Here is a 15,548-nt window from a genome sequence, read left to right as displayed (position 1 = left end):
CAATAAGGTTTTTTTGTGTATTTGTGTTTTTGTGTGTGTGTTTGGGCAGATTTTTTTTTTGTTTTTCTGTTGGTTTCTTTTGGGTTTGTTTGGTTTTTGGTGTTTGTTTTTGGCTTTTTTTTTTCTTTGTAAGAAGACTAATAGACATAATAATGAAATTAAAACTGCTTTGGTAGAATGAGACGTTTCTGGTAGACTTAGATTCATCTTTAGCTTGACAGCCCATCCTGTTTTAGGAGTAAGTCTCTTTTGGAGATATTCTCCAAAGTTCTCTCTCTTTTCTATCAGGAGAAGAAATTTTCTGGGCTGCTGCTTTCTTTTGCTTTGTGATCCTGTAAATGCAGCTGCCATGCTTCGAAGTCTGACATTTGACATTTGAAAGACATTCTATATTTTACATTTGTTATATAATCTCTTCAGGGTAAAAGGCTGGATTACATGATTGTAAATTGATAAAAAATGACTGCATGATTTATTTAATCTCACAGTGTTATTTGCACACTTTTCCCACTAAAATTAAAATAAATTCTCCACAGTAGTGTTTATGGAACTTTTATAAAGTTGTAGAACAACTTCAAGGTGTAGACTTTTAAAACCCATTTTCTGAAGGGTGCATTTATAAAGTTTGTATCACTAAAATGCAGTGAGGTAGGATGGCAGTGTAGCAATTTATTAATAATGATAATTCATGCATGCTGTCATAGTAAAACTTGGGAGAAGTTCTAAATGAGCAGAACTCTTCTGGGACTTTTTGCTCATCAGTTAAAATTGGGAAAAAAAATGTATCTTTCATTGTGTTTTCCAGTTTTACAGAATTTTTGGATCCATTCCAGCGAGTGATCCAGCCAGAGGAGATCTGGCTGTACAAAAATCCTTTGGTGCAATCAGACAACATCCCCACACGGCTCATGTTTGTAAGTACTGAGGGCCTGGGGTCGTTTGGGGGCTCTAAACTGAGAAAATGTTCATTTGATAAACAGCAGGAAATATTTCACAAGTAGAGGATGTTCCTGTCATCCTAAAGGCAAATCTTTTCCAAACCAATGTTGTCCAAAATGTAGCAAATTATGGGAAGTCTTTAAAAAGCAGAGTTATCCAATGATTGAATTTGTGAATGTTGATTTTTCAGTTTAGGATTGAAAGCAGTGTTAGCTGAGAGGGATGAGAGAGAAATGAGTAGAGAAGCTTTTTCAATTAGCTGCTTGGGTGACCTGACAAAACCTTCCCATGCTCTTATAAGGTTAAAGTGCTTAAATTTTGAAGTCCAATTTGTTTTAGCCATGTTAGGCACTGAGATACTGGACTCTGAATAATTTTATTTTTTTTTTCCCTAAAGGCAAAACCTTTGTTTTAGCTTCTGCCAACACTAAATATATCACAGAGCTGCCCTGCTGTCACTGCTCTTCTGGCTCTTCCCTGCTCAGCACAAGCAGACTGGATGGCTGAATTTGGTTATCAAACTTCCTAATTTTGGTAACCTTCACTGGCAGTTATTAATGATTAATAATCTCTATATATAGAGTGCAGTGAGATAAATCACCTCAGAAATGCTGAAATTTTGAAATTATGCAGTTCAGGCTGTAAAAGTAGTAGTCCAGTCTTTCCAGCAGCTGCCTCAATGTTTTCTTTTCCTGAGTCTTCAGTGAGGCTGGGGTTTTACTTTTCAAACTTGAATTCAGATTAAACGCAAAACAGCTATAGAATTTCTTTTCAGCTTTTTTTTATAAATACTTCATCCTTCAGTCATAAAAAATTTTTAATTAAGGAACAGCTGAAATGTGCCTCCTGCATATGAGGTGACCATTTATATCCCAGCCTTCCTGAGTTTTAAATTTGCCTTTATAAACAAGAAATATTTTGTTTATATTGCATGAAGAAGCATCTCTATTTTGGACTTTTTCATCCTGGATGGATGAAAATATATCTGTTTTTCCTGAAATGGAAGACGGCTGGATAAAAAACCCAAAAACCAAAAATCAAACAACAAACAAAATAACCCTCGAGCCAAACATTAAATTCTTGTGCTGGGAAAGTCTGAGTTTAATTGTGTGATTTTTCCTTGTGCTCAGCAGTACATTCCTACATGACTTCTCTGATCTGTTTAAAACTGAGGAGTTCAAAACCAAGAGTAAATCACTGTACAGGGTTTTGCTGCAGTGGTGGAACTATTTTTGAAACCAGTTGGGATAATGATTAGTTCATCCTCTTTTTCCCTAGGCAGTAGGCACTGGGAAGCACAATTCTGGGATATAATCATAATAAATTCCTCTGATCCCATAGCCCCAGATTTTGGCAAAGTTTGTGGTGGGTGGAATTTTGAGGAAACTGTGTCAGTAACATTTGTATGACTCCTGTTCCCTTTCTGGCTTGGGTTTTAAACAGTGAACAGCTTTTTAAATTAAGAAACATGGGTAATTTCTATATTCTTTTATTATTCTTTAAAAGAGGAAGAATCTGACTCTAGCATTGATCACAAGCTTTCGTTATGGATAGAATTTGTTGCCACTACTGTACTCTGATATTGAAATATATCCCTGTGGCTTATCAAAAACCAATCTCCAAGATTATGAATTGTTGGATTTGCTATGAAAGCCTTGAATTCAAGAGAAATGTTGTGAATGCACATCCAAATGAGACAAAGCTGACTTCTGCATGGGCAGCAAAAGCTGAGAACAGCCTGGCTCTGTCTCTCTGCCCATGGATATTCCTTGGAACGTGCAGGAACTGCCAGCTGTCCCTGGAGGAATGGAATTGTGTGGGAGTCCCTTAACTTCAGCACATCTCTGCCTTGCCAGGATGAAAAATAAATGGCAGAGATTTGGTCCATGTTTCACAAAAGCCTGGCAATGCTGGAATATTTCAGTGCTGGAAAAGGAAACATAGCTGGGATGTGTCTGAGGAGAGAATTGCTCATTAGAATGTTGCCAAATCTGTTTTAGATATGAGCCATAGAGAAACTTCCTTGTGAAATAAATAAGAAGGAGTCTGTCACAAGGCAGAATTTGTGTGTTCATTCTGCTGCAGAATAAAAAGCCCCTTCCAGCCAATGCTTTTGTGGAAGGAGCAGCAATACACCATGAACATGAATAGTTCATCTCCCTCAAAAATTCACATGCTTGTAAAATATGAGGAAATCTGTGGTTTTACAGATGTCTGAAGATGGATGGGGAAGTGGTTTGGAACAAGCTGCCACCTGAATGCTATTCTTTGTTGATAATTTCTGCTGCTCCTGCTTGTTCAAAAGATTTCTGACTCCATTAAACCACCACTATAAGCCTGTCAGCCTTGGCTATATTTCTACATGTTCTTCAGCACTGGAATGCAGATATTTTTCATCTTTTTTTTTTTTTTTTTTTTTTTTTTTGCTTTTCTGTTGTTTTGGATTTCTTTTGTTTTGTTTTTCCTGGTGGAAATCCTTGTTTTTAAGAATGAAACTAGAAATTTTTATTTTTTTTTTTAGATTTCATGATCTGCCTCCAAAAGCAGAAATTAAACTGTTGATGAGGACAGAGAGAAGTAAATATTTCTGGAGCAGTAATGTGGCATTGGCATCCAAACTTGAATCTCACATGTACTTAGGGAGAGATTTTAAGTGGAAGTGACTCCTCTTTTTGCACAAAACTTGGTGCTTGCCTTCCTAAATGTAGAAGAGGGGAACAGACTCCAGCCTATGTTTTAATCTTTTAAAAATTTTAATTACTAAAATATTATTTTAATCATATTTTGCAGATGCAGATGAGAACAATCTGGTACAGGATGCACAGCCAAAATAACAAGTGCAGTGCACTCTTGTACTGTTTCCTACTCAGATTGTCTAAAATCATAAAGTGAGGACTGGGATGTGTGGTATGAAAAGAAGATCTTGTTGTATCTTTTGCCATAATAATCTGTCTGGTCTGGTTTTTATGTCAGGGGAGCTATTTAAGAAGTAAGGCCCAGTTTATCTTCAGTAAAGAAAGCATAGTCATACTTCAGACCTGGCACCCCTTGTGCCATTTACAGCTTAATTTTTGCCTTGTTTAAAGAAAAAAAAAAAAAAACAAACAAAAAAACCAAAAAAACACCTCCCAAACCTCAACCAGTAATTTTCACTTTTATTAAAGAGAATAAAGTGTGTTCACTGAAGCACAGATGCCATTTCAGGTTCCTGGTAGGAGGATTCCTGTCCTCCAGCAGTGACAATTATAGGATAAGGTTTAGTGACTAAACCTGTAAATGCTCAGGTGATTTTTTCTGGGTTTGAACAAAACAAAGCAGCTCACTCCACACCTGAACACTTGTAAACAAAAGAACCACAAAGACACAGCCTTCCCAATGCAGTCAAGTGTGACAGCTGAAAAGAAAATAAAAAGTAAGATAAAGAGCATTTTTAAATGCCAGGAGGTTGGTGCTGCAGGGTCTTACTGAGCCTGGGTGGGTGGGCTGCCTCCCTCAGCAATGCACACTGAGGAGAAAATGTCCAAAATCTGTATGGATCACTTTATGAACTTTGTGGACATTATGGACTGTTACTTTTTCATTGGAGAAGCTGACATTTTAAATGCAGCTCTGGGCAATTACAAATCAATTATAGCCAAGGGCTATATTGGAATATTAATGTGCTTGTCACCCTGGAGTTGCAAAGACAAATCATCCCACTTTGCATAAGGTCAGGAGTTTGATAAAGATCATTCAGCCTCTCAGTTTAAATGGAGCTGGCTGCAGCTCATTATTAATCAGCTGGACTGGGAAGGAATTGATGCTCTCACCCATGGTGTTTGTTCTCTCTCACAGGCAATTTCGTTCCTCACGCCACTAGCAGTGATTTTTGTGGTGAAAATAATCCGTCGAACAGACAAGACCGAAATTAAAGAGGCTTTCCTAGGTAATGTATGTCATACTTCAAGGTGGAAAAATGTGTGATAGCTCTCAGAGATTGATTCCAAGTGCAATCCAAGCCTTGAAGAAAACCTGTCTCCATTAGAGCCCATTACAGGAGCTCAGTGCAGTGTCAACCCTTGGGTTTATGTGTGTGTGATGTACAGACCCTGTGCTTTAATTCCACAGCCCAGCCTGCAAGAAACTGGAATTTGATCAGCAAAGACAAGTCCATCTGAGAGACTGTTCAGATGTGTATTTTCTGTCACACCCAATCTATTATTTACCTCTTATTTTTACTTGCAGCTATTCTGAATTAAGGCTTTGACTGGGCAGTCCTGTGCAACTCAGCTGTTTAGTGTAGGAAATTATTCCTCTCATTGTTTTCTCTGGTCTTCTCCTGGAATTTACTGTTACCCATTGCAAAACCCATGCTCTTGGCTCAGTTTTTCTAATTAGAAGCTGTTGTTTCATCTTAAACTGCCAATGGAATTAGGTGTGCACTTAATCCTGGACTAGTTACAGGTGTAGACAGAAAATTGGAGCAGAGGACAATGGAGAGGGTAAGCTTAAACCTGTTCAGCTAATTCCTGCTGTGCCTATCTCCTGAAATCTTACAGTGTGCTTTATATATATATATATATATGCTTTGTATGTATATGTGCTTTATATATATAATCCTTTTCACATAGATATTGCCAGAAACCAATATTGATTCAAGCACTTTCACTGGCAAGGGATACCTTGACACACTAAGAGCTGCAAATGTTTTTGTTGGCTTTATGTTTGGAGTATGCATAATTCTGAAATTCTGCTTTACTGGCTAATTCACACTTTAATTTATTGTCCCTTACATAATAAAATCAAAGCAAAACTCAGCCTTGCCTTAGCTAGATAGGATGTAAATGGCACTGTGTAAGTGGAAAAGATTTTTTAGACATTCCCATAGATTTTTCCTTCCCCAGTTGCTCTCTCACAAGTGTGACATGATCCAAGGTTTGTTTTGGCTGCTGCCAGTCATTTGTTGTAAGTTCTGCAATGTCTTAGTGTGATACTTCACTGACAAGTCATTCAGTGGAAATAACTCCTCATTCATAAAACACACACAGCCAGTTCTGTTGTGTAAGGAAAGGAGCTCAGGCTCAGTTTCTCCATCACTTATTTTCACCTTTTTGTTCTAAAAAGACACTGTTTATTTATTTTTTTCCCTACTGTTTTGCCTTCTGTTGTTATTCCCTCTGTAACATCTAGGAGAAAAGTTGCCAGCTTCCCCAGTATTCCCCTTGCTACCCAGACCAAGGAAACACCAACCTTGATGTTCTGTTCACTTTGTGCCATAATTGTGGAACTTCTTGTGGCTTATTTTTGTTCAAGTGCACTGCACACAGACAATATCCAGCATCTGGTGGTGTGAAGGTTCATTGGGTGTGCTGGGCCTCTGATTTGCTGAGATCTGGCACAAAATGTTCATAAAGAATATTCAGGAGTACCCCAAAAGGTTGATTTCTTTAAGCATGATGCATGGAAGAGAGAAAAGGTTAAAAAGAGATGAGAATTCTTTGCCCCTCATGTAGCCATCAATACAAAGAAGGGATTCACCTGGAGTAAGGAGGAGTTAATTAGGTGCCCTTAAGCCTTCCCTGGGAGTGCCTACATCTCTCACTGACTGCATTATATGACTTTAGATGGGAAATATGGATCTTAAGGGAGACAACAGCATGCCAAGGAGACAACAGCAATGCCAATAGAATTCTTTTTTACCATCCTGCATTCACTGTCACTTGATGCTTGGACTGCCACTGTAAGGAATGTGCAGCACTGGAGGCTCAGCTCTGTCAGGTGTGCAAGGAACAATCAAGACAAAACTCAGCAAAAAGTCTGAATGTTACTGCCTGGCTTCAGAAGCAGATAGATTTTTTAAGGAGGGGAGTGTAGTGCTGTGGCATTGCTGGTCCATCTGCATTTGATTTCATGGAAAACTTCCCCATGCAATTTCCATAAAAAACTGAGATAAAACAATGAAAGGGAAAAACAGAGCATGGGATTGAGTGGTGTCTGTGAACACAGGTGTTGAAAGAGGAGGAGATTTTTAACAGTATGGGTGTCTCTAGGATTGACTTGTTCTTTCATTTTTGCTGGCAGCTATTGTTATATTCTGAGAAAACCCTTATTTTTGCTTTGATGAAGGTACCACTTTTCTTTAGCTTTAAAAATAGATCCTATAACACATTTTTATGATCTGTAATATCCTCAGGCAAAGGTTTTATGGAGACAGGATGAGTGCTGCTGAAGTGCAGCATCTGCCCAAGGAGAAAATAGCTCATATGGCTGTCATAATCAAAGTTATATTACTGTAAATGTTGTGCTGGAAATCAGACATTTGCCTGATAATTTTTTTTTTCTGATGGGAAATAAAATTCATTGGCTCCTGGTTTGCAACAGGGAGCTACAGTGTGGACTGCAAAATTAAATCAGTTTTAATCTAAAATGTGTGTATGTGCAGGATGCAAGTGCCAGTGAAATCAAGGCAAAGATCTCCACAGGCTTGAGGTGAGGTTCTTTGGAAAGTCTAAGGACTTGGCATAGCACAAACGGAGAAGATGATTAAGTCTTATCCTAGTATGACGTGTCCTTCTTTTCTCCAGTTTTATTTGAAAAAAATTGTTAATCAGTGGAAGCAAACGTAAGGGGAAAACACTGAAATATTTAAACAAAACATCCAAATCATTTTGAAAGAGAAATAAAGTCATCCAGTTGTAGTTTTAGCCAAAAGGCAATTCTTAATCTGAAAGTGAAGTGTTTGAATTGCATCACACACACACACACACACATATATACATATATACATGTGTGTGGATATATCTGTATATCTTGTGTATTGGTCTGTACAGGAATTCTGCTTGACATAAAGAGCATGAGAGTTTAATCTGGTGAATTACAAAACTCAAAAATTGCAAACCCACAGTACTTCATTCTCTGTTTTTTCCCCTATTTGTTGACTTATGCTTGTGCAAATGGCATGGTAGGAAAACTGGCTTTGTGCAGAGAAAATAAGAACAAAGTAAGTCATGATTATTTATGATGCTCTGAGGTCTGTCCTTAGTCTGGCTAACAAGAAAAAGAGTAGGCTGAAAAAAAGATAATTCCGTTTTCAATCCAGTAAAGGTTCAAGTTTGTAAATCAAATGCTTGTAGTGCTGCAATTTATTGCCTGGTACTTAGGTTATTATTGTTCTGTTTGTTCATTCTCTTTTGTAGCTGTTTCCTTGGCTCTAGCTCTGAATGGTGTCTGCACAAATACTATTAAATTAATAGTGGGAAGGTAAGTCCTGTCATGTTCTAAACCATGGGTTGAGAGAAGTGGAGACAGATTGGCAGCAACAACAAATCTCAATAAATAGAGAGCTGCTGTTCCAGGGCATCCTTGGCCTGGTGCAGGTGTTGGACACTTCATTTGGTGACATCCCACTGTGCAGGAATCCCATCCTGCTTTTGTTCTGGGGCTTGGGAGGAGTGGTGGGAGTGAAATCTGTTCATTAAATTGGCAACACAGTCCCAGCATGGGGGAGTGAAGATGTCAGTGCCCCTTTCTGATTAAACTGCTGATTAAGTCAGCTCTGTGCAGCCCATTTTGTGAGAAGCATGGTCTGTGTGCAGGTGACATCCATGGCAAAATAAACCTGGGAGCCAAGCAGTGATCCCTGGGCAGAACATTGAATTAAGGAAGGGCTCAGAAAAATCCAGCAACAAAACTTCCTGGAAAATACGTTTTTCAGTACTTTTTGCCTCTTTATCAAAATTTTGAATAATTTCAGCTGAAAAATACACATTTGACTAGAATTCATGCTCTATTTGACAGAGTCCCAGTGCTGCTCGTGTTGTTGGATGTTTTGCAGCATTGGGAAGGCAATATTTGTTTTCTGAGGAGCCCTCCCTGCTGCAGAACTGATAGCCCTGACAGTAATGGCACTTGGCACTTTTATTTGATAGGTGCTTTTAAATAATTAAGGATCCACCCTCTTCTTTAGACAGGAAGCTCATTTCTCCTGCATCCCCAAGCCAAGTATTTTGCTGTCAGCTTGTCTCTGAATCTGTGATTGTTTCATTTTTCTTCTCTACATGTTTTTTTAGCCCAGGATCAGTATGACACCAGTCCAACCTGCAGGCCCAGCTCACAGCAGGGTCAGGAGGAGCTCAGAGCTTTGCTCAATGCCCTGAGACAGCATCAGGGCTGGCTCAGGTTTTGGGGGCTGCTTTTAGGGTGTTCTGAGCTGGGTGTTTTGGAAAAACCTGTGAAAATGTGGGAGTAATTACACTTTGTCTAGGCCAGACTAACCTGCATGTGTGTAGTAAGCAGTAAATGTAATAATCACTTTGAGGTTTGTTTGTTACTACAGCTTTTGTATTTTTAATATCCATGGTGTTTTTTGTAGACCGCGTCCCGATTTCTTTTACCGCTGCTTTCCAGATGGAGTCATGAACTCTGAAATGCACTGCACAGGTGATCCAGACCTGGTCTCTGAAGGCAGAAAAAGCTTTCCAAGCATCCACTCTTCCTGTAAGTTCCCTTGAACACAGTGCCTCTTTAGATCAAAGCTGTCCTTCCTGTGGTTTGGGGTTGCTCTTTTTCTTCTGGACCATAAACCTGATTTTTGCTGGAGGAGTCTGGATTTCTGACTGTCAGAAAGTCATACATTTCTGTCTGGAAATAAAATTGTGAGTCTGTGAGCCTTCCTTGCCTTGGGAACCCCCTGAGATCAGTCAGAGCCATAGCAGGACTGTCAGCAGAGTGAAGCATATCCAAGGTAACAAAGCACTCTGATTCTGAGGGGCACCTGTTCCCCAGTCTATATATTACTTTGTCTATATAGTAAATATTTATTTTGTTCTATTCCAGTGGAGTATGAAGGACAGTACAGTCACTCTTCTTTTGGCTTTGAAATGGTCCTCAATCTAAATCTCATGGTTTGATCAGATACTCCCAGTTTGTGCTGTACCCTGATGCTTTTTTGAGAATTCATCTATCTGATTTAGTTTTACTAACTTAGGATGTTTGTAAAGGTTCCTTTCTCTTTCTTGAGAAGATGATTTCTAGTGTGATTTATGTTGTGTCTGATAAAACTTCTTTTCACCTGCAAATAACTTGATTACTGTAAGTTTCTTTGTGGTTTTTTGGTCAGTAATGTTTGCTGCTTTCAGGCTGTTCTGTTTCTAAGAACTGCCAATTGAGAACCAGTAAATGGCATCTATGGAATTTTTTTGAAAGTGGTAACTTCAAATTGCCTAATTGTGCAGAAGAACACACTGCAAACAAGTTGGGTGATGAGATGAATGAAACTGTGAGCTGAGTTTGCTCTTTCTTTCTGGAGTCACAGAAATAAATGAGTGGAAGATGTTTGTGGATGTGTTACCAGCTTTAGTTCCAAGCCACAGAAGGAGCCCTGGGGTTTTCCTTTCACCTGGCACTGGTTGTATGAGCACTGAGTTATGGTGCTGCAGCTCACACCAAATTTATTGGAGCAGAATGATGTCCCAGAGTATTTAGATCAAAATTATGAGAGCAGCTTTCTCCATCACTGACATAAGATTCGAGTGTGGCTGAGTTGACCGTATCTCCCACCACAAAGCCTTTTATTTAAATGTGATAAGAATTAAGAGATATATTCAGTAATTTTTATCACTTGGTATGTTAGAATGAGGCAATTCTGCAGCTGCTTGAACTGCTTAGCTGTTTGAAGCCTGATGTTATAATATCTAAGTCTCTGACAAGCCTTAAAAATCCATCCCTATTTTAGTCTCATAATGGAGAAGAAAACCATTTAATTTGACAATAATACAATGCTAGCCCTTCTTCTCTGCAGCAAAATTATTTCCATAACCAAAATTGTCAGTTTTATCAAGAACAGTTTATAGTTGTAATAATGAATTTGGTTTCTTGCTATCCCTTCATTCCCAGTATTATAAAGAGTAGAAACCAAAAATGTATTGTGGGAAGCACAGCATTATACTGCCTTCCTACACCTAGGAAGCAATGAGGATGTTTGGGATATACTAATTAATGTTTGCAAATTGTACTATCATTTTCCATTTTCTTAGCTCAGTTTTAAAAACTCTCCTTTCTATCTTCTTAATGTGTAGGTTATGAATTTTTCTTCCATAATCCCAGTCCCAAATATTTTCTTAGCACCTTTCTCCCTTCCTTCAGCACAAGATTGTTACAAGGTAAAGTGAAGGAGTTCCACTCTTCAGATTTCTGTCATCCCTTGAATGTGTGTTGTGAAATTCATGAAACAGCACCAAAAAGTGTTTTTTTTTTTTTTATTGTTAGTGCTTGGGGGATTTTTTTTTCCATTTTTGTGACTGCAGAAATGGAAGGGGTGAGGATGAGAGCTGACATAAACTGCAGTACCTCTCTTGCTATGATGGTTACAAGTAGCCCACTACAGTTTGGTATTTCCTACTTCACTTGAACCCTGAGGAAAATAAATCACAAGTAAAAGCTGCCAGGCAGCTCATAAAGAGGGGTTAGAAGCTTCAGTCAAGAGCCATTCTCATCTTCAAAACTGCTTTTCTGAAGGCATTTCTAGGATAGGCTGTCAATCACAAGCTTTGTTATACCAGAATCTAAAACCTCATCCATGCAGGACGAGTCCTTTAACAAGAAAATCTGTGGTGCTGTAAATGGAGAGCTGGGAGAGTGTAAAATGCAGAGATGTGCATCAAGAGTGACAACAGTGGCACTCCCAGATGGCCTGGCCTGACCTTGCCAGCTCCATAAAAATGCTGAGAACAATCTGTTACCACTCTCAGTGCCCTGAAGGAGAGCTCTCCTTCCTTGGAGCACGGATGATTTTCTTGGCTTCCCCTCCCTGGGCCAGGAGTGCTTGTCATACCAAGAAGAAAGATGTGTGGAGCACAGGCTGTTACATAAAGCCAAAGAGGGACTTGCATCTCTGCATCTTCTGGATTGTTTGGAACCCATTTTCCTTTTTTTCTGCCAATCTTGTGTGAGGGAATGGCTGTAGGGAGCCCAGGCCCCTGCCTGTGTCCAATAGCTCAGAGGTGTTCCTGAGTGGCACAAGTGTTGCTGTTCTGACACCCAGAATAACTCCTAAATATACATTTGTTTATTCCATATTTAGTATTTCCATGGTTTTAAAGTCCATTGGTATTTTTATGCTAATTTAAAGCTAGCACCTGTGATGGTGCCACGCAGCCTCTCTTCCCATACTTCATCAAAACAGTGATCTTTATAAAGATCATCAAAGCAGCATTTTTTCCTGCCTATGTCCTGCCTGTGTGCCTTGTGAAGAGTTTTCTTGCAGAGACCCTTTGGGCACCCACCTCTCCAGATGTTTTTCCCTCCTTGCAACGAGATGGAAGCAGCAGCAGCAAGAGAAAGATCAAAAAGGAACAGCAACCAAGTGGATGGACATACAGACAGAATGGCTGTGGAACAAACAGCACAAATTGTGCAGAAACCAGTGGAAACCTTTTCCTGGTAATGATTACCCAGCATAGCAGTTGATGAGGAATGTGATGTATGGATAAAGAGAATTTAACTGAATGCAACACATGCAAGAGAAAAATTAAGGTGAATGAACACAGAACATTTAATTGGACAAGCCACGTGCACAACTGGGACCTGAAAAGATCACTGAATTTGCAGGCATGCATTAACTAATGGGATGGATAGACAGCCTTTCATAATGGATTTCTTCCTTTTAACCTTATGTCTGATGTCACTTTGACATTTGTGTCAGGCTGACAAAATCTCTCCACAAACAAAATAGGAACTTACAAGTTCTGGAGTGTTATTTCTCTAAAAATCAATGTACATGGGAAATAAATGCTTGTAATTCCTGATTTGTATCCAGTGGAGCAATTCTAGGTAGGCCAGATATGCAGTAATTAAAAATGCAAAAGAAATCAGTAAGGTTCATTTAATCAACAGTTCTTTGTTACTTTGAGTAGCTTTATGCATTTGCCAGCTCAAGGAAGATTTCACAATATGCCACTCTTTGTACAGGCTACAGCAGGTGAGTGTTTGATTGTCTGGTATTTGTGTGGACAGGGAGATCTGAGTTTATTTTGGTGACAGAATTTGGAATTTCTATTATTCCCATGGGGCCATGAGGGAGAATGTCAGCTTTCTAGATCCTGTGTTAGTCTTAAATTGCAATTAGCTATAACTTGCTATAATTGGGTGAATATCTTTATTTGGAGAATATGCCTAAATTTTTCAGGGCACCTGTCCAGCCTGGGATTTTTCATGCTTGTAAGCAGAGGACCATATGTCAAGAACAAGTTTCATTAAGGTGACAGCAATACTGAGCGTGTTTTCCATATGAGAGCTCACATTTCCAGAAGCATTTAGGGTTCATGAGTTGCAGCTTAAATTTGTTGCAGTGCGCTGGGACCTCTGAAGAGTTCTCAGAGGAGAGCAGAAGAATATGAGCAGTAAATTATCTGTGATGTTGCCACATCACCAGTCAGGTGGCTGGAAGGAGGGGGGAAATAAGGGGGCAAATTCTCTTTTTACTTTGTGTCCTGGTAATGGCACAGATATAAACTGGTTCTACCAAATTTTATCAGTTGGATTTTGTCCTCATCTTTTCCCAGTTGCTGTCTGACATGAATTCTGGCTGAAAATATGAGTCCAGATCATATTCCAAGCTGGTGATACCAAGTTTTGGATACAGAGCTCTAAATCAAAGGAATAAAATCCTGATCCATTGCATTCTAACTGAATCTTGGACCCAGATTTCACTGTATAAATGAGAACAGGGCACCAACAACAAGCAAAAGTGCTGCAAAAGTAGTATGTGTTTATGTTAAAATAGATAATAAACGAGTCTTGACTTATTGCCAGACCAGGACAACTCCATGGTTACATCTTTATTGTTTATGTTCATGTGTAATCAGAACAGTAAGTAGCAAATCAGCATCACAGCCTTGCTTCAAATGTTCAGTAAAATGAGCTCCTTAGCTTAAAAGAAAGAATGAAATCCTAGACAGGGAGATGTCCCATTTGCTGCTGTGATTGTAGTAACGGAGTCCTTGGACAAGCAAATCTGGGTAAATAATAGTAACACAGCACAATTTATTTAGGAACACCAAAAATCCTCTGTGAATTTAATGCCAGATTCTTGACCCTGTTTGCTTTCTTAGAGGAAATGATTAATTCTTCATGATATAACTCCCTTTAGGCTCTTACTCTGCTCAAAACATTTGCAGGCAGATTGCAGTTGCCAGTTTTGGCTTCAGCTTTATTTAGTGACTATTTTTAAATGTGTTATTTTCTGAGTTGGCCAGAACTATTGAAGCTGTGTTTTTCAGCTAAGGAATTAGATTGGAGGAAGTTGCATGAAACTGCTTTTGGTACCTTTTTACTGAAGCAAAAATAGTGGCTTGGTGAGAGGTTAATTTAACCTCCTTGGAGCTTGTACTCATGAGTTGGTGCTCAGGGGGGACTGAGCCCATGTTGGCCATCAATACCCACACAGAAATATTGAAACTGATGTGTCTGCTGTGGAAAAAATTAATATTCACTTGTTAGTCTGGTTTATATGAATTTATAGTTGGATTCACAGAACTCTGAGGATAGAGATGCCTCTGGAAATTGTGCAGTTCCAGCCACAGCTGAAAGCAGGGTCAGGGTGAGAAGGTTCCAGAGGAAATTTCCAGTTGAGTTTTGATTTAATGTGAAGATTTCTTGATTTCAAGATTTTCACATGTCTCACAAGTCCAGTGCCTGACCCCTCATTCAGTGAAAATTCTATTTCTTATGTTTAAATGCAGTTTCCTGTGCTTCAGTTGGTGCCAGTTGTCTTTTCACCTTGTGCCCCCCAGCAGAGTTGGGATGTTCTTCCCCCAGTCCAGGAATTTGTATTTTCCAGTGCTGGACTTCAGGAGATTCCTGCTGGCATTGATCCCTGAGAGAAAGATCCCATCAACTGAGTGGAAGCCAAACTCTCTAAAAATTAATCATTTTAACATAGTGGCTGCAGAGATAATTGAACTTCAAATTTCATGTTGGATTGGATGGATTTATGGCAATAAAATAAATTAAAAATTAATACAGCCTGTATGAAATTGCTGTATCAGCAGCAAAATAAACACTCAGGTGATTTTTATATCTGCAATTTACTTACTTAAATTAGTTTGAAAAGTTCACTTTTGGCTAGATTGTGTCCTTTTTTTTTAAATAAAATCTTTGTTGAGTCTAGAGATTCCTTTTTGCAAGGAAAAAGTAGAGTTTTGAAGAAATGATTTTGTGATAGCATCTCAATTTTGTACTTTCAGAATGAATGTTAACACAGCTGTGCTATGAGCACAGCTTTCATTTCTTGTGTGGGTGTTTTTGTTTTTTCTTCTTTTTATTATAATGCTGAAAGATTTGTAGAGATTGCTGTAGAATATCACTGAAGAAATCAGAATTCAATCAGAAATCTGAAATGAAGAATGCAATCAGGCTGTGGGGACAATAACAGTGACTTGTGTTGTTATATGTTTTTTTAATTACCTCCTTGATGAATGAAGGTCTTGATATTTTTGAGAAAGTAATGGCCCTTTAGAAGTGAAGAAGAAAATTATTTTCTTTGCCTTTCAAGTTGTAGTTTAGACTTACAGACAAAATGGAAATATGTAAAAAGCTGAAGTTAAAGTGAGCTGCAAGTGGAAGTAAATCTC

The 15,548-nt window shown here is 38.7% G+C and overlaps 1 protein-coding gene across 4 annotated transcripts in view; it reads left to right on the top strand.

Annotated features, from left to right (window-relative positions):
- The window catches only part of PLPP4 (phospholipid phosphatase 4), a 48,337-nt gene that overhangs the window by 16,768 nt on the left and 16,021 nt on the right, over window positions 1–15,548 (top strand). For 3 of the 4 annotated variants that reach the window (XM_033065565.1, XM_033065564.1, XM_033065563.1), the window contains exons 2-5: window positions 806–914; window positions 4,774–4,864; window positions 8,115–8,178; window positions 9,290–9,414. In XM_033065565.1, the coding sequence (XP_032921456.1) occupies window positions 806–914; window positions 4,774–4,864; window positions 8,115–8,178; window positions 9,290–9,414 (389 nt within the window). The remainder of the gene's footprint in view (window positions 1–805; window positions 915–4,773; window positions 4,865–8,114; window positions 8,179–9,289; window positions 9,415–15,548) is intronic. The other variant, XM_033065566.1, reaches the window with a different exon arrangement.

The sequence above is a fragment of the Catharus ustulatus genome, chromosome 8 (genome assembly GCF_009819885.2).
Source record: "Catharus ustulatus isolate bCatUst1 chromosome 8, bCatUst1.pri.v2, whole genome shotgun sequence".
Taxonomy (NCBI): domain Eukaryota; kingdom Metazoa; phylum Chordata; class Aves; order Passeriformes; family Turdidae; genus Catharus; species Catharus ustulatus.
This window is presented reverse-complemented; position numbering and strand designations above follow the sequence as displayed.